General features: G+C 38.6%; 1 protein-coding gene across 8 annotated transcripts in view; it reads left to right on the top strand.

The window, feature by feature from the left end:
- ECHDC1 (ethylmalonyl-CoA decarboxylase 1) overlaps positions 1-19,310 on the top strand; it is a 43,455-nt gene that overhangs the window by 4,651 nt on the left and 19,494 nt on the right. For 5 of the 8 annotated variants that reach the window (XM_030033485.1, XM_030033523.2, XM_030033503.2 and 2 more), the window contains 4 exons: positions 2,822-3,043; positions 8,105-8,247; positions 12,995-13,047; positions 14,944-15,024. In XM_030033485.1, coding sequence (XP_029889345.1) covers positions 2,822-3,043; positions 8,105-8,247; positions 12,995-13,047; positions 14,944-15,024 — 499 coding nt within the window. Of the gene's footprint in view, positions 1-2,821; positions 3,044-4,526; positions 7,975-8,104; positions 8,248-10,087; positions 10,779-12,994; positions 13,048-14,943; positions 15,025-19,310 lie in introns of those variants that run through there. The other 3 variants (XM_030033533.2, XM_041128784.1, XM_030033555.2) reach the window with 3 other exon arrangements.

Here is a 19,310-nt window from a genome sequence, read left to right on the forward strand (position 1 = left end):
CTCAGACTGAGCTGTTAAAATAATCTTGTTTTTATTAGAAAAAGTACTGGGCACTGACTGGTACTGTATGAGATGGTTTTAAAGAAAATAATTCAATGATAATACTTTGCATGAGTCATTAATCATGAGTCATGATCAGCAGGCAGTGATGTCCAATTTGTTTTCTAATCCCGCACTTGCTGATGCTCTTTATTACCATAGTGATAATAATAAAGAGCTGTTAATGCATATAACCACGCAGCTGAAAATGACAGACTTTTTTTTGGTGGAATAAAATTTCCATATCTTAAGTCTGTTTTGCTCTGTACATTTTTTGACATGAGAAATCTATAAAAGTGATCAAGCAAGTATAATTTGGCAGGGAGTTAGGTTAACAGAACAGACTTTGCCCCGCCCCCCCCCCGTGCTTTCAAGCCAGTCATTGTGGCTGTGGAGAATTAAATCTAGGCTGTCTTCTTATGAGGATTGGGGAGGCTTTGTATTCATTAAAAACTGGGAGCTAATTGTTCAAACTATGCTTTGCAATGAGAGCCTGCACTATCCATGTTTTTAATGTTTGCTCTCTCCTGAGCAAAGACTAGTAGCTGGATGGAAAGGTTTTTTTGCATGAGTGTATGTTGGGGAATGACTGCTGAGGTTTTAGAGACAATGGAAAGCAGTTTCTCCTCTGAGAGCCTGAATATAAAAAGAATCATTTAGCTGAGAGATATGCTTTGGAAACCTGTTTTCACTCTTAAATAAAATTTTACCAAGAGAAGTGATTTTGAAAGCTCTGAAAACTGGTGGCTGAAGTGTTGCAGACAATAGGAGAATGTGCATAGATGGAGAGTGTTGGGGTGCAGCAGCAGTTGGGTGATACTGTTTATGAAGTAATGAATCGCGTATTCGATTAGATTTTAACTTGATTAAATTTTAATTAGTTTTATTAGCTTACACTTCAGTGTAGAAAAGTTGATCGTGACAGATTAAAACCTTGAAATTAGTAAGGAACTCAGAAGACCCTTCAAAGTGTCTCACCAGATGTTAAAAAATGATCCCTTTACCTATTCCAGCGTATGTGACCTTATAATGCATAGCTTTGTATAGGCCTTACTGGTTTCTTTGTGTTGCACTTGTGAGATAGTGCTGTATTGGTGGATGCAATGTTGCAGGACAGGTATCAATCTACTGGCATAGGTGGCTCTTCAAAATTGGCTGGTACAATGCATGCTCCTCCGCATCCTGTAATGTGGTTGCTGTACAAACGCCTCTGTTTCAATGAGGATTATACCTGCCCCAACAGAAGCATTTTCTACTTTAGTGTAGGATGGTACAGCCAGAGGCAAGATAAGAGTTCACCCGACAGGATTGTTCACTTCTTTCATTATAAACTAATTGTGTGTGGGTTTTTTAATGTGCTTGCTTGTTCATGTGTGTATAATAAATGTTTTAAAAATTTTGAGTCTGTAAACTGTAAGATGCCCTGAACACAGCGTAAAATGTAGCTGTCACCAAGTTCTGTCTCAGTGAGTATGTTTGTGTTCTGGGTTAACCTTAGAAAAAATTTCCAGGAGCTTCTTGCCAATTTTCAAAGAATCTTGTTTCTGCCAAATATGATTAAGAAACAAAGATGGTCTTTTCCCAGTTCTCAAAAAAAATGAGCATCTACCATGTCTTCTGAACACCTGTATCCATTAAAAAGGGAGTTGGGGCAAAGCTAGGACTAGTCTAGCAAATTGCAAGATTTAAATATAACAAATCTTTTTGCGTGTCCTATGGGGGTTCTTTTGATTCCCACTCTGAGTGGCTTCTACGATGACTTCTTTTTCAGATCAGCTGTCTCCAGTTCAGGGTTTACCCCATTTCTTTCAAATCACTTGTAAACCGCTTTCTCCAGTAGGCTCTTTTCCAAAGTAAATAAAATAAGGCAGAGCCGCAGATCAAGAATAATATTTGATAATGACTTTCTTATTATTTCCTGATACACAGGCATACATTGTCAAGTGGAAATAGTGGAGGAATAAGCCATGGGTATACTGGTACATAGAAATAATTTACCAATATTATGTACCTTTATAAAAGGCAAGTGTGGTGCTCAATACATAATACTGTTGTACTCTTTTCCTCCTTTGGAGTACTGCACGGGTTCTGGTGCTCTGTGTCCAAGTGAGATCAATTCAAACTGCTGCTGGAATGACTGGGAAAAATATATAGCTACCAGGGGCTAAGCAGACTAACTAGTTTTAAGGCGGAGTGCGATCAATGTATTTAGTGAAATTAGGTGACAGGGAACAGACCTCAATACAGGAATGGTCTTGAGTTCTTAATTTTTGTGTTCCTCGAGTATTTCTCTCGGGAAGGTCTTGCTGTACTAGTTGCTTACAGAAAAGCAGGAGATCCAGATCCTGGAAACTAGGGGTTTTGATAGGATTTTTCCTCCAACACAGGTGTGGGGTTTGGGTATTTTTTTAGGAGGGAGGATGAGGGAGGGTTTAAGAGAGTAAGTTAGTCTAATGGAATATGTAAGGGTCTTAGTACAGTTCTTGAGCCTCTTTCATGTTCTGCATGTGAATACTTTTGGGTAATTTTTGCAAGAAAATATTTTAAAAGATGCTAATTTCTGGCTTAACTACTAAAATCACTTTATAAAACTTCTATTAACTTTGTGGGAGTAGATTCAAACTACTGAATTTTGCAAATACAGTCTGCAGTGATTTCTGTAGACTTTATGATTGCATCACCTTTATATTAGTTTCTGCTGTCCTGCTTCCCTCTCTGTCAGAGGACTGAGGTGGATCTCAAAGGAAGTTTCCTGACTTCCCTCTGCCCCATTTATTTCCAGAAATGGCCATTTCTCTGTGGAAAAACTTACTTCAGACTACAAAGGAAAGGCTACTACAACAAAGAAGGATGTCACTGTATAATGGTGCTCATGGCTATGAGGAAGAATTGATAAAGAAGAAACTTCAGCAGTTTGCTGGTGGATCCATCAACCTTTCCAAAGAAGACAATGGCATTGGAATACTTACTTTGAACAACCCAAAGCTGATGAATGCCTTTACAGGTATTAGTTGTTGGGATTGCTGGTTTGTTGGGGTTTTTTTTCTCCTTCAGTTACCCGTTTTAGCATTTTGCCTAAACAAAATGGAAAGCTATGCCTTACCGTTCCTTAGTTAAAAGAAGAAATGTTTAAGTTTCATTCAGATGTGCAGCAAATGCCCACTGTTCTGCATAGTAGTTTTGCCATAAAGGTCATAAGAATATAAGAAATTCTCAAGTACACAAGGAGTGTCTGGCAGAACATGCCTCTTCCCCTTTTTTTTTCAGTCAGCACAATTCTGCTACTGTGCTCTTTCTTGTATCTCCTTTCATTTTGTCACTACTGCTCTGGAACATAAAGGGTATTTTTATGGGGGTGGGAAGATGCCATCTTTGTTTTGTAGGTGGTGTAGAAAGGGTGAGTTTACTTCTTTGTTCTTTACCTAAAGCCTTCCCTGTAACTTGAGCTTCTGTAATTTGGTCTTTTCCAGTCACCCAAACTGACTTCCATTTCTTCTTCATTTGCCTGATGTCTTAAATACCAATGTCTGGTTAATTAAAGATCAGATGAGCTAGGTATTCTCAGCTGTTGCAGATCAGGAATCTATTTAATATGCTTTTATACTGGATAATACTTAGCTATCAAAACCAAGTGTTCTATTTTATTAATTATTTAATTAATAATGTTTTACAAGAGGCTTTTGGTCTCCAAGATAGGTATATTTGCTGTCTCTCCTTAACTGTCGAGAATATACTGATTTATGCTGTTCTCTTCAAACCTAAGTGGCACAGATTCAGAGCCTGCATCTGCCTGAGCTGCAGCTGTGCCTAAGCCTTTACTGTAAGAATGCCTTTATCTCTTAATATTTTGAAATGGCTACGTTTGTGTCATCTTGTTAATTTCTTTTTTGCTGTTCTGTTTTCCTGCCCAGTTCTTACTGTTCCTTTGCTGTCAGCAAATATGTTTGCAACCCACTAGCAAAGCGTAGAGCTGTTTACATGAGGAATGTCAATCTACTCCTTCCACTAACGATTGGAAGGAAAGCTGAAAGGAAGAGAACCTAACAGAACAATGGAATTAGTGGTAATGCACCTAGACGGGTCTGCAGTTTCTCTTTTGTTTCCCTTTAAAAGCTCATGTATAAAATCATTGCCTAACTTGAAAAGTTGTAGCTAAAAGACGTTAGCGTGGGGATTGTCCTTCTGAATACCTCCCTGTCAGCATACATGTTATTATACAATCATAATTACATTGTTGCTTCCTCTTTTTCTATGGATTTGTTTTTATTTTTGACTCAAAATAGAGCTGTGCAAGGTACAGCTTGTAGACTGTGTGCTCTCAGCTTATTTGTTGTGGAAGTTGAAAGGGGCATGAGAAATGAGATGTGATAGCAAAAGGAGAAAGGACAGATAAAGCCCAGTCTGCTATGGAGATCAGATGTAATACAAGTCAAATTGCTTAAACTAAACTTTCACAGAAACTTACAACTATGTTCTCTGTCTTCTAGGTGCTTGGCAGAAGGGGCTGGGAACTGATGTGTTGAAGTGCGGAGCAGTTGCAGCTGCTATTTAGGCCACTGGTGGCTGTGCTTTGACTATACGAAGTGCTATATAATGTTGATGTACTGAAATCACATCTCAAGTTGAGCACCCAAATTTAGCAGATATTTTCTCTGTTGCTCACTTAGTGGTCTGTAAAATAATGTCTTCTTTCTTTATAGAATTGCTGTGAAAATAAATTATTAGTGTATGTGAATTAGATGCTCTAGTAGCAAAGAGGAGCTACAAAATCCCCTGAGGAAATTAATAGTTGTGTCTTTGTTGCAGACCCTGATTAGCATGTAGCAAATGAGCCATGGGATCAGGCAGTTCTGTTCTATGGTAGTGTGTAGAGCCCTGTAGAGAGCAGTACTCCATTTTGCTAGGTAATATGCACAAAAATTTGCTCTGGAAAATATTCCTATGGCAGTTCAAGAAATTACTGCTTCTGTCTACTGTGCACCTCTGCTAGAGACTTTTGTTCTTACAGGAGGGAGAGTAGAAGCAAAATCATGCTAGCCCCTTGGCTGCTGTGGCAGATGGCATATTAATTTGTGCTGCTCTTCATTTCATTTTAACATTACCGTCTGTACACCATAGTTGCTGAGGAACTAGCAAGCACTTGATCCTTTTCCTTTTGTTGTCTATCAAGTAATACACTTCAGGAGAAGTATGGAAAGGGATGGGATGTGCAACCCATAAATTGCCCCAGCAAGACCTGGTTGACTTCATCAGCTAGACCCTGTAAATACCTCCTTCCCCCCGCAAATAAATTCTATTGATTCCGTGTCTCAGAGCTTCTAGATAGTGGCAGATGTGAATTTATATGTACGTGTATGCTTCCTTTAGAAAGCTGCAAAACATCATTAAACTGTTGAGAGAAATCCTATTTGCCAGGCATTTACTTTACACAGCAGCTTTTTATCTCAAAGGAATTATGTTTATTCTAAGCTTGAGCAACTCACGGAACCAAAAGCAGAACAAAATTGTTGGCAAATTGCTAATGGGCAATGTGGAGGTTGTTATGCATTTTTTCTCTTCTTAATTGGAATCTGATAGCCCCCTGTTTGAAATGGTCTCTTTGGAAACAAATGCTAATAATGTCAGTTTAAGCCTGGTGGAACCAGTTTCAGCAGCCCAAACTCTTGCTGAACTAAAGTTGAATTTAACTTAAAAAAAAAAAAGGAAGCCAGCCTGCAGGAATTAGATAATAATGGTGATAATTTTATTTTCTAGAATTGACTTTAAAGCATTTATTCTCAGATTATAATTAAGCTGCAAACTAATTATTCCAAGTAGATTTAGTTCTGTGAAGAGCATGAACTTACTGGTATCAAATACTGAAGGACCAAGACTGGCAGAATGAGGATTTGCTTTAGTATTGTGTCCTTATCATTATATAAGACATCATGGACTATATATGTTGGTAAAATAATAGTTCAGTGTTGCCAGTAATGGAAGGGATCCTCTCCCAGGAGGACGGGACAGGCTCTGGCCAGCGTCTCTTGTCCCCTGCTGTTGCATGTAACTGGCTCACATGGTTCCTTTTTGTAAACTCCATTTTACAGTTAACTAGATTTTTGGCTCGTAATACTCTGTGGAAAGACGCTTCAGTACCTCACTGTTTTAACTATTAAAAGCACCACAAACAGTGGTTGTGCTGTGTCTTGATTCTGGCAAAGCCTGGATGCCAGCCAAATACTCTTGTATGAAAACTTGGCAAATATGCAAAAAGTTAAATCCACAGGGTTGATGCACATCTATTTAAACAGCAGCATTTGCAGAAAAGTCGTTGTTGAGTGTACTGTTAGGCTGGGAAAGCATTTCAAGTGATGACCCATGAAAATCTTATCTAGGCCTAGTTCTGCTCTGTATTTTCATTCATGGCTTGGATGATGAAATAGAAGGTGAACTGCTGAAATGGTTAGATGACCCCAAATTGGGAGAGCTTGCAAGAAGATTGTTATTTGGAGCAGAGGAGTGGAATTCAAAGTGATCTTGATTAACTGCTACAAAGAGCTCAAGATCAACAAGGTGAAATTCAATGAAAGCAAATGTAATGTGCAACACACAAAAAGCATGACTGAATTATAAATACAGAAGTGAAAGGAACTGGTAAAAGTGCTGGAATTTGTTAGAGGATCATAGTCTGGACCTGACAGTGGAAAAAACCCAACCCAATGTCATTCTGGTATATAATATGTAATGCCCACTTAATTATTGTCCTCCTCAGGAACTTTGTCAAAATGTGCTATTTCAGTGGCTCAGACCAAGCCTAAGGTGGAAGTGCTTGACTGAGCATTCACTCGATGTGGTGCTGGGAAGCTTACTCCATAAGGAACTGCAAGGAAAACAAGCAGGAGGGGGAAAAAAAAAAAAAATCTCCCATGTCAGGATGGCTGCTAACAGGCAATTTCAGAACAGGAAGAGTTCTGTGCATGCAGGTGTAGGTCAAAAAACCAACACTCTTGACAGAACAGGAAAGAGCCCTTGAGGGTATTAATCTAAAGCACATTTATTTCTGAAGAAGGTAGGCCTGTCCATCTAAATTCTTGTCAAAGGAGGGTAAAGCTGAGAGTGTCATCAGCCTGTATGTAGCCTGCTTTCTGAAATTAGTTTCTGTAAATGTTTTCTCTTAAGAGTATAACTGAATGAGAGTTGTAGGCATTCAGAGAGGAAGAGCTTTAAGTTAATGCTTGGTAAGCACAGTTGGTGTGGTAGATGCTTCAGTCTACGATGAGCTCTAGAAACAGGAGTTTGTAGAGTTCCACGTCAGGAAGGGTACTTAAGCAAACATATGAGAATATTATGTTTAAGCTAAAAATAAAAAGCTAGTACTGTACAATCCATATATTTGGAGCCTAGGATATACTTTGTAAAGAGAGCCTTTCTGAAAAGGTACCAGGGAGGGAATCAAAGATGTTTTAGAAAGATTTTTTTTTTTTTTCCTTCCTTCTTGTCCTCTTAAAAGATAAAAGATACTTTGCTCCTGTTTTCAAATATATCTTTATTTTCTTTTGGATGGATACTTCTAAATGTCCTTGACCTCCAGCATATTCTGCTCTTTAGCCTTTTTTAGGCATCTTTATTAACACTGACTGGTTGTGCCTTGAGCCTACATTGCACATGATTCTTTTCTGTACTCTGCCAGTTCTTTGGGCAGGGTGAAATGGCAGTAACATCAAAATGACTAGATGGACAGATCTGGATGGATACATGTAAGTTCATGGGTCCTGAATGCACGTAATTGCAAACAAAAATAAATCAGGTAGAGTTTATGCTTGCCTCCTTGCACTTTTTTTTTTTTTTTTTTGAGTATAACACAAATATCTTTCATGCAGAATATCCTTCGGAATTTTGGGAAGTGCATCCTTGAGGAAAAAAAATGTATGTCAGTGCTTGTGAGCGGGATTTAAGGTGATGCCTTCCCTTGTGTTTTTAAGCCCATCACTTATTAACAATAACTTGGTCGTGAAAAATGTAACATAAAACATGATGGTGATAATAATTTCCTGTTAAAAATTTTGCTTGTCCCCTCTTGTGACAGGTACTATGATGCTAGAACTCCAGGAGAGGGTAACCGAACTGGAAAACTGGAAGGATGGCAAAGGCCTTATCATCTATGGTGCAGGAAACACCTTTTGCTCAGGATCTGATTTGAATGCTGTCAAAGCAATATCCAACTCCCAGGCAAGTAGTGATAAAAATTAAGTTTTTTGGAGAAAAATGAGCTTTCTGATATTCTGAGATACTTTTCAGACAGAAGTGTTGCACTATGCTTCTGCGTCAATTTTCCATGCAAGTCACAGAATGGAGCTTTTAATGGTTGAAAAAATGCTGGCAACCGCTTTAAGCCATAGCTTAAGTGTTATTGTAATTGATTTGTAACTCTGAATTTCTACATCACCTCTCCTTTTTAGCCTTTTCTTTTTAAAAAGTCATTTCAGTTTCTCAGAGCAGTATATGGCGAATTTACACATCGAATAATCTGTGCTTCAGTAGTTTGACCTTTAGAAGCAGATACAAGTAATCATTTCTCGTATATTCTACAGTCAAAACCAAATTTAAGTAGCATGGCTGCTATTACAGAAAGGTTTCAATTTTGTCAAAACTGTGCTTGGACCGGCATAAAATGGAAAGACAGCTGCAATTCTTGTGCTGTAGTCCACTCAGGTAAGTCATGTGAGTAACTATGGGGTTGAAGAGGTCAGGGTTTGGCAGTTTTTCACTCATGCCACCCATCTTGACAACTTTCACACGTGCTGCAATTTTTTTAATGGGTTAATATGTAGTTTTTGTCAATGTGTGAAATAGGACTTTGTCAGCTGCAGGGGAAGGGGGTCTTCCTGTGCTGCTCTTACATCCCAGTTTGCAATTGTGGTAACTGGCATCCTGGTGCTTTTTTGTGGCCACTTCAAGTTTGAGGATTTAACCACACAGATTAGACATTTAACTGAACCTTCCAGTAAGAACACCAACTCAAAAACTGATTAATCTGGTATTTGTCTTTAGTGATGATTTGTTTCTGTTGATGAAACTAAATATCATAAAAAACACAATGTCTTAAATATTTCTGGCCTGATAAAACAGGACGGTCCGGTTTTCAAAAGGTATAGGAGGCTTTGTTTCCTTTGAGGAACACCATTAGAGGTATGCTTTTCTTAATATGGACACACCATGCTTTATAGATATATATGTTTTGGGGGGAGTTTTCTTTTGGATGCTTTATAAGCACTGGTCATTTAAAAAATATAGACATATCTGTGATTTGGGGGGGGTAATTGATTTTTATTTTTTTTTTTAATCTGAAATTTTAAGCTTATTTTAACATTGTAGCAACAGAAAAGGAACTGAAACCGAGCATGGGTGAATTCTTTTCTTATCTGCAGTCTAGGCTTTCCTTCAGAGTTCTGCATTCAGTAAGTCTCAGTGATTCTGCTTCCATACTCTCTTTGACATTTAATATTCTGTCTATATGTTTATAGAAATTGCTTGGAGCCACTGCAGTGGCAGAGAGGGCTCTTGTAAGGATTAGGGTCCCTAACAGATACACTGGGCAGAATGAAATGCGTAGGTATTAATTACAACTTTGTTGAAAATTCTCTGCAAAGAATCTAGAATTCATGCTAGTGCTGATCTGTAAGTGTAAGAGTCACCAGAAATGCTCCAGAAATAGTTAAACATGGCTGCTTTCTATTTCCTCAGGAGAGTTCAAACTATCCTGAACTGAGAGTTTCTTTGTAACAGCCAACTCCTAAACCATCTGTTTGGTGGGATTTAATAGTCTTTATTAAATAAAACTTTAATAGAATAAGGAATAGCATTTGCTGTTTGCTAGTCTTGCAGAACTCTGCTCTCTAACTCGCTGCAGATGAGAGAGTTTTGTCTGGTTTCAGGTTAAAAGAGCATTAGGTTAAGTTTTCTGTCCACAGGCATCCCTAAGGCAAAACAAAAAACAGTGAATAGCTTTGTGCCTGAACTGGTATGTTTTTCTTTTTTTTTTTCCCCAAGGCTACTTTAGCCTATAGCTTTTAGTAATTACAGAAAACACTTTCATTTTATTCAACCAGTTGGTTGAGGGAAGATTGTATTTTTCATCATCTATGATACAGTTTGCCTTTCCCTGTGGTGCAGAAAAGGCAGAATAATGGCCAAGAATGCTGAAGGATTTTCGTGCCCCCTAGTGGCTCCTCTTCCTCTTCGTCCCCCTCTTCCTCTTCGTCCCCCTCTTCCTCTTCGTCCCCCTCTTCCTCTTCGTCCCCCTCTTCCTCCTCCCATGTTTAGTTCTTCCTAATGCTGAAACAAACCCAGGTCCCCGCCTGTTCTTCTTTGGCAAGCGCTAACATTATGTGACCAAATCGCGGAAGGCAAATTAATAGTGGAATTTAAAAACAAAAAATGATTTTTCTTTCTGTCCTTGTAAGCCTGGTTCCCAAGAGCAATAACCTCATTCTGGAGGGACACTTGAAAAGCTGGCTAGCTGAAAAGCAGCAGAGGCTCTTGAAAGGACGGCTGAGAGGAAGGAGGCACAAAGGAGAATTTGACTTTCCTTGGCCCCTGTCTAGAAGCCCCAGGACAGAGGTTCCCGAGCAGTAAGCCGCAGAGGGAGGACTTGCCAGCAGTTGGAGATGGTGTGGAAATACTGTTCTATATGTAGTGAAAGTGGACTGTAAGCTCTTGCAGCAAAAAGAGCCAGTGGTACAGTTTTCTACTTTATGAAGGTGACTTTCTTCTTCCCTGCCTCCCCTAGCCCCACCGCAAGCTATTAATCCTTTTCTTCCATACGTAGTGCATACTGTATGTTACCTCACTTTCTGCTTGTTAGATTTCTTCCTGCTCCACGGCCAGTATTAGAGCTGAAAATGTGATTATTCCACTAGACTCCAGTGAATATCCCTCTTATTCAGATAAAATACTCTGACTAGTAGCCTTATTTTTCTTATCAGGAAGGTTTGAAGGGTATGTTGGCCAGGACTCAAGTAATTGTGATTTTTATTTTTTCTTTCCCCCCAAGTGTTTTCTGTGCAGGCATTTTTTCCATGTTATACACAGTAATCTGTCTACCACCTGAGAATATGAAGACCTTTCTTTTTGTCTGCTCAGTCATAACTGCATTTATCAAGCTGGTCTGTTCTGGCATTAATCTTTAATTACCATTTTGGATTTTGGTATGAATTGAGATGGCCAATTTGAATGCAAGGACTCTGCTGTGATGAAGTGAAAAATTACTTTCTCTGAAGAGCTTTTTTGCAGCTTCATCCTGGTGGTTGTAGTATGGGAATTGTGCAAGTCCATGCCTGAGAACTGGTACCCCGTATGTTTGTGTGGGTTTTAAACTTAGCTGTTAAGACAGCTATCATGGAAGATTTGATTGTTCTTTAATTTGGAATGGAAATATTGCTGTTGGTCTCAATGGGTGTAGGAGGTGGCTACAGTGATAACTAAAAGCCTCTTTATAAATCAACATGTGCTGAAATTTTCAAGCAGGCCTTCAATGTAATGAAACTGAATTCACTGGTTCTTGTGTAGCAACTGTCGTGGCAACTTATATCTGCCAGAGATCTGTTCTTAGACACCATAATGCTGGTTGATGTTCGGCAGAGTAGGTCTTGGGAACGCAGGAATAAATGGACAATAAATCAGCTGAAGTTGATCTACTATTATTTCAAGGTCCTGTTCCAAGATGTACTGACTTACTGCGTATATTTTCTTTCCCTGAGGTATGAGTCAGAAGCTCATAATTAAGGCAGATTCTTTAACTTGCCAACCCCTGTAAAACTGTGTTTTAGAAATTAGTAAATGCCGATAAAGATACATTTGTTTGTTCTTTTTCTTCCTACGATTTGTTTGGGGATTTTTTTGTTTGGTGTTGTTTTTTTGGTTTGGTTTTTTTTTGAAAGACATACTGAAATTGTTATCTACTGCTTTTTTACTTCTACAGTGTCCAAACATTTTTTTTTTTTTAAATCTGGATGAAATGGCATATGTGTAGTTCAGTGTATGCAGTTCAGTATGTATATGAACACGGTCATACTGGGTCATTTAGCCCAGTCATTTGTTGAGTTCCTGCTTAACAGTAGATGTCTGAGAAAGAGTATAAGAACAAGGAAGGCAGATAGATAATGATTTTCCTTCAAAATATTATTTTGGTCCCCGGCAACTTGTGACTAAGACCTCTAAAGCTAGAGGTGTTATCTTGTGTTTAATAACCTTTTGTTGATTTTTCTGTCCTGAGTTTATCTAGTTGTTCTTGAATTCATGTAGTCTTTTAGAGGTTGCAATGCCCTGCAGCAAAGTGTTCCACAGTTTAACTGCATGTTGTAGGAAGAAGTATTTGTTTTGAACCTAGCAGCAACTGATGTTATTTGGAACCCCTTAGCTCTTGTACTGGAAGAGAAGGGAACAATTGTTCCCTATTCACTATTGTTTGCAAGCTGATGTAAAACATAAAGGAGGAGAGAAATAAGAACCTTCTTTCTGGGTTTGGGGCTTTTTTTTTTTTTTTTTTGGCTGAAATGCTTTTGGCCCAAACAATAAAAAATGAAGTTGGTAAATTGTATCTTGTCTAAAACTTTATGGATTTGGAACAGTAAAAAGTATGCAGTGGTCTAAGGTCCTATACAGACTTTTAAAACTCAGCTTTATGGGTGTTTAACTGGGAGTAGGAAGAGGAAATTAAGAGGAAAGAGGAAATTATAACTGAAATTCATATAAATTGATTGAGTTCTGATTTTTTTTTTTTTTTTTTAACCTGATTTGTGCTAGGTTTTCTATTTGTGTATGGTGTGGTTGGGCTGGAATTAGGGCAAGATTAACCTAAGAGAAAGAAAACCCAGCTAGAGTAAATATAATGAATATTCCTGTCTACTCCATCTGTGTGTTTAATTGCTTCACGTTCGGATCACTTAACATTTTTTAATTCCCTATTTTTTTGTAGGATGGGATGAATATGTGCATGTTTATGCAAAACACCTTAACCAGACTTATGAGGTAATATATTTTATTTACCTTTCTTTATGAAGTAATTACAAGGATTGGAATATGTTTTGGCTAACTCTTTAACAAGATGTTTAAAGTTAAATACGTAGTTTTAAGTATGTAATTTTGAATCCCAGACCTTGTATTCACACATGTTAATCAGGTAGGTATTTATGGATTTAAATTAGGCCTTGACATTTTGCAACTATTAGACTTTCCAGAGATTGAAACAGGAAAAAAAAGACCTATAGACTTGTATGTGGAGGGCCAGGAGATACCTAGAGTTAAGGAAATCTAAGCCTTCAGAGTTTCTGAGGCTGACTTCTGTAACTCAGTGGAAATTGGTAGCTCTTAAAAAACAAGCAGGGCCAGCTTATGCAGCCTACACAGGTAACATTTATTTAATATATTTATTTAATCTTCCCACTTCATGAGAGGACTGTATTCAGTTCTACCATCTGGTACTTCTGAAAAACATTTTTTCCTTTCCTTTAGATTTAGCTTCCCTTAAGAAATCACATTTCTATTAAATCCATGTGTGATAGAGTCTTTTTTCTGCTCAGAGCTCTTTGAAGATAAATATTATTTTTCTTTTTTTCAAATAATCTATATGAGAAAGTGTTATGAGTTAACGTTATTCTGTAAAACTGCCCAGGAGATTGGAGACTTAGTAGCAATGCTACTGTAAGGAATCCTCAGGATCGGAATTAGAACGCGTTTGTATAAGTTGGTCTCCGTGTAATCAAAACTGATGGGGCAAAGCAAAGAGGAGGAAGTTGTATGAAGATTAAGCCCTCACCTCAGGTGTCTTGACTTAGAGTGTGTTGAAGCTGTGGTTCAGGGGGAGCACTGAACTGCTGTCTGGGGACATCTCTTGTAGATGGGATCAGTCTCCCTCAGAGGGAGCGGAGGCTGACTGTGATCCTGACGGAGATACCTCAAAGGGATCAGAGTATGGATGTAGGGGACTTGGACCCATATCTTCTGGTTCCTCATAGACCATAGGAAAAATGAGGTTACCCTGTTCCAGTGGGTTCACTTGGGCCGTAAGAAATTGTTGGTGCTTCTGTTAAAGTAGAAGTAAAACCAAACATGTGGTCATGATTGGGAAGCTGACTTCTGAATGTGGTTTCAGAACTGCTCAATGAGTTAAATGTCTCTTCGTAGTAAAAGACAACACAGCTATATCAGCATGCAAATTCTGGGACTAACCAGTTGTCTTTGTTTCTTAGGGAACTTGGCTTATCCTAAGTCAGTCACTGTTCATTAGTATTCATTTTGCAATGGCAGTGGGGAAAGTTCTCCCTACATACTCTTCCTTCCCTCTGTCCTTTGAATTACCTTGAACATGATTAAATACCTTGAGCATGATTAAATACAACACCATCAAAGGTAACAGATTGTTGCTATCCTCAAAGGATGGTTTTGTCCTCCAAAAAAAAAGTTTTGTTGATGGCTGAGATGATAGAACTCTGAAGAAGGTGCTGAAGGTCTCATGCTAAATCTCATTATTTTTAGATAGCCCAGCCCTTCAGTTCTTTGTGTCCCTTTCTACTGCTTTCTGTAGTGTACTGGCTTAGCATAGAGTCTTGTGTCTCTGTCCTGTCACTTGCAGGATATTCTTGCAGATAATCTATAGCAGGTATTTTTCATAACACAGTACACGATCTTCATTTGATATATCTGTCTTGCTGTTTCATTTTGGGATTCCATATCAATTACAGAATAATCACTTTGGCATAAGTGGAATTGGTATTGTGCTGCTTACCCACAAAGATGTAGTTATTTGAATGAACTGAAACAGTATATTTTTCTGAACTTTTACTATAGAGGTGGTTTGCTTGAATTCTTTTGTCATTTCTGCAAGACTAAAAGCATGAACTTTGCTTATAAAACTCTCTTGTGTAGATTGCCTTTGATCAGTGTTGCACTAGTCCAAGGAAAGGCTGTTGGAGGAGGAGCAGAACTTACCACAGCATGTGATTTCAGGTAAGATCAACAATTTGAGTAGCTGTCATGTTGGGTCGGTGATTTAATGACTACACGTATGAAATATGGGAAGCTTGAGGTACCACTTTTACCAGGAGTCATGTCCCTGAATTCCAAGGCATTTGGAACTGGGCTTTGTCTGCAGACTTCACAGGAAAAAAAAGTTTGGGTTTCCTGATAGTACAAAGGAAAGATTACTTACTGCCAGGTTATACAGTTTGAATCACTGTGTAAAACAAGAGCAGTGAGGAGCTTTAGCAACCAATGGTGTTATACACCAAATGGGTCCAACTTCTCACCCCCGAGTGAGAGGTAGGAGGACTGCAAAATTGTATATCCCCTTATGTCTCTTTATGTGGCTGTCATAAGTAAGAATAAATAAATAAAACTCTCCATGAGTCTGGTATTTCATGTTCTGGGTTTATTATTTGTAACATAACTTTGCGCTGTACAGTTTTTGAAACAAGAGTGTGGGGTGCAGAGGAAAGCAAATTAGGTTCTGGCCTTGTTTTTTTCTATGCAGGTGCAGGGATTTGCCAGCATGAAACAGCTAGCAAAAAGCAGGCGGCTTTAGTTAAAGAGGCTGAATGCAGAACAGGAACTGGAAGAAATGAAAATAACAAAATGCCACTTTATATAAACAGTTGCTAATGTGCAAACAGCCTACAGAGGTAACAGGATAAGCACTGTGCACAGCCTTTCTGACAATGAGGAGCTTTTAGTAAAGTTTTTATCTGAGAAGGAGATGTGCTCTTTCAGAGGGCCTTAGCGCCTGAAGTGGGAAAGGAATTGTCCAGAACAAGCTGAAAGTACTTACATTCCAAAGTAATACTAAGCAAAGTACACTAGAGTATTACAGTGCTGTTCCAGGTATCAGGAACAGGCTTTGGTTAGAGGAGATGGTATCTGCATTGCCTGAGCCACTCGGAGGCAGTACTCCTTTGCTTTGAAACTAGATGCAGCTGTATCTTTCTTCATATCTGCACAGCAACCAGTGAAATGGAACCTCAGCTCTGACTTACGGCCTCTGAGTACAGGCTGTATTTATTATAAATGCCTAGTAAATGTGCAGAGAGGTACCATGTTTGACAGCTGCAGCGCTGGCAGGAGAGCGCACCCGGGAGACTTAGTAGACCTGTCTGTATCTGCGAGTCCGTTGACAGAAAGTGAATCTTGTTATCCCTAAATAGGAGTTTAGGGAATGTGAACATAATGAAATGGAAATCTTTTGGCTTTCTAAAATATGTAGTCTCTACTTTTACTCCAGCTATGTTGTTTGACATACTGTATAATTATAGTCATTGTCAAGTAGCTAGTATTTGCATGAGTTGAGCAGCTGCAATTCCTCTGATGTTATTGCCATAATTTTCATAATAACTACAGCTGTTGATCCATCTTCCATTACTTTCTAACACGCCCATTCAGTGCAACTAAATAATAACAGTTCAGGAGCAGCAAATGGGACTTAATTAATAACAACAACAAGATAGAGAAATGTACTGTGTGCTGCTATTGCTCCTGAATTTGAGAATTTTAATACTGGGGGACAAAATCTGGGTTTTCTTGAGGACTCCGAGTAGATATTAGTGAACAGATATTCTGTCATGAGTCACTAGATGCCAAAAGAGAAACTTGAGAACAGAAATCAGAGGGGTTTGTTTTCTTCCTTGAATAAACTGTTTGGATATTTTATTTTATTTATTTTTATTTATTTTTGTTTTTTAAGAACAAAATGAGTGAGTTGTGGCTGCTTTTAATTCTAAGTTTTCAAATCCACCTCTATTTCTCACAGTTACAGTGTAAGCTACCAGCTGCTTGGTACTGGCCTGAAATATTTTCTTATTTTTATCTCTGCCAGTTTGTACTACATTAACTATACTGATATCGTTGAAGTGATTCACTTGAACCAAAATGGCCTATGTACCTCCTCTGAAATATGCTCTGGCAGCTTGATGCACACCTCTACTGAAGTACTAAAGTAGAGGTGTGGACAAATACAATTTTAAAATAGCTGAGGTGGTTTAAGATGTTACTGATGTATGCGTCCAGTGGCCGTTCTTGTGGCTAATTGTCTCTTACTCTGTTTTAAGCCAGCTCATTTAAAATTGGATTAGGGAGGGCTTTGATGAACTCTGACACATTTATTGCTGACGTAAAGGGCAGTGATGAAAAGTGAAAGCATCTTGGGTCACTCCACCTTTTATCTGGAGGAAGAGGTCTTCTCAAAACATCTTCTTCAGTCTTAGTGGCTTTATGGATTGTTGCAGTATGACTATCCGTAAGAGCAACATCCTTATAAAGATTGTAAATATGTGATTGGAAAAAAAAATAAATCAATGTCTTGACAAGTGCAAGGTAACTAAAATCCTTTCAGACTTTTTCTGATATGAAAATTGGGAAGGTAAGGCTTGTGATATTGTAATTATTTATCTCAATTATTTCTGTAAAACTGAGTAATGTAAAACCATGCAGGTATGAAACTTGTTTGGACAGCTGAGCTTTTTAGTGCAGTTTCAGGAAACCTAGACTTTTTAAAGTGTGCCACAGTGGAATATTTTCTCTGAGCCTGTGAAGATGGCTCATGGGTTCTGCTGCGAAGTGTCAGTGTATGTTGCGGTTCTGCGTGATGCTGCAGCCATTTCAGTGAAGTGCACAAATGACTGTGATGTTGGACTCAGTGATTGATTTTTACAAATAATTGAAATGAAGTACCTGTTCTGAGTTCCCTGTATGGAGAAACTTGAAGTGTGTCCTGTACTTACACAGTGCATGAAGTTAAGGAGAACAGATTTGGCAGGGCTGGTTAAGGGATTTGGACAAGAATTGTAGTGGGTTGTTGGGCAGTAAGCTAACAATTAGATACGGGGCAGAGACAGTTTGGTAATGAATGTATTTGTGCAATTAGTGGATCGCAATAATCTCTGAGAGCAGTAGCTGCAGTGTGCTACCAGCCAATAGCCATAATAACTAACTTTGCATTCTGAGCTGTCTTCTATTTCACATTGGTGCCTTTGAGAAATCTTGCTGGGGTGATGTCTGGGTAGGTCTTTTAGGCACATCAATAACTTCGAAAATTTGGTCCTATGTCACTTGGCGAATGGACTTCCATTGTACCTGAGTGCTTGTGAAAAATATAGTCTCTTCTCCCCTACCCCCTTTTTCCTCTCTAATGCTACTGCAGTCAAAATAGAGGTGTGTCACTGCCATGTGAATCCAATTTAAAAGCTGGTGTCTCCAGGCAGAGGATGAGAGTGCAAAGATGGAAAGCTACCCATTTCTCTTACCGTTGACCTCAAAATGGGCTCATAGGTAGAGGCAGCAGTATTCTCCTTTACTTTTTTAGAAAATGAATTAATCAACTATAATTCCTTCAGCTGTAGTTGATGTTGCACAATTAAATTGTGAAGGGCCAGTTTCATTACAGTATCCTACTTCATAAAAAGCACCATTGATTTAAAGAGGTATTTGCTTTCTGAGCAGACATCTGCCCTGTATCTCTAGGCATGGCAGAGTCAAGCTTTTAACAAGGAAAGAAGCTTATGCTAATAATACTGCATTTATCAAATTGACCTTGCTGCATTTTAATTGGACGTTTTCTGTATGTTTGTGAAATATGTAGGCATGCTTAGTATTACATTTTAAGGTGTTAGGCATGTTCCATAAAACACCTAATAAGAGATACAATGAAGCGCACTGTTATTGAATAGCTTTTGTTGTGTGTGTTCTTGTGCTGACTTGTGTTTATTTATAAACAAGCATGCATTTAGTGCATTAAATGTATTCTTTATGAAATAAAAGGAGCAGAAGAGTATATAACCACTACATAGATGTAGGCCCACTATGACCAACTTTTCAGTTGTTGCTCCTTTAAAAAAGAGGAGGGGGGAGGCTGTAAAGACATTAGTATTCCACAGTTAGCTTTTCCAAGAATAGGTTTCAGAACATCAGAGCACAACACACTAGCTTCTTTGGAAATATTTGGCTGTATGCAAAGATTTTGGCTTTTAGTTTTATCAGGAGGAGCTTTTAGGTACACAAGCTGCTGCTGTTTGAAATCAGGGTGCCTCAGTACATAGTAGCTCTTTTCACTGGGCAGAGCATGATATGAATGTAACGGGATGGGGCTCACATATTCATGAGTTCTTGCAAAGTCCGGGCCGACAAAGCACTTTTCATTAGATGTGACCCCGTAAGGTTGCTGCACATCATCAGGAGAAGAATCAGTAGCCAGATCTGAGAGTGGGTTCTCACAGCTTCAGGTGCTTGCTATATGCCATAGATCACTT

The sequence above is a fragment of the Aquila chrysaetos genome, chromosome 2 (assembly GCF_900496995.4).
Source record: "Aquila chrysaetos chrysaetos chromosome 2, bAquChr1.4, whole genome shotgun sequence".
Lineage (NCBI taxonomy): Eukaryota > Metazoa > Chordata > Aves > Accipitriformes > Accipitridae > Aquila > Aquila chrysaetos.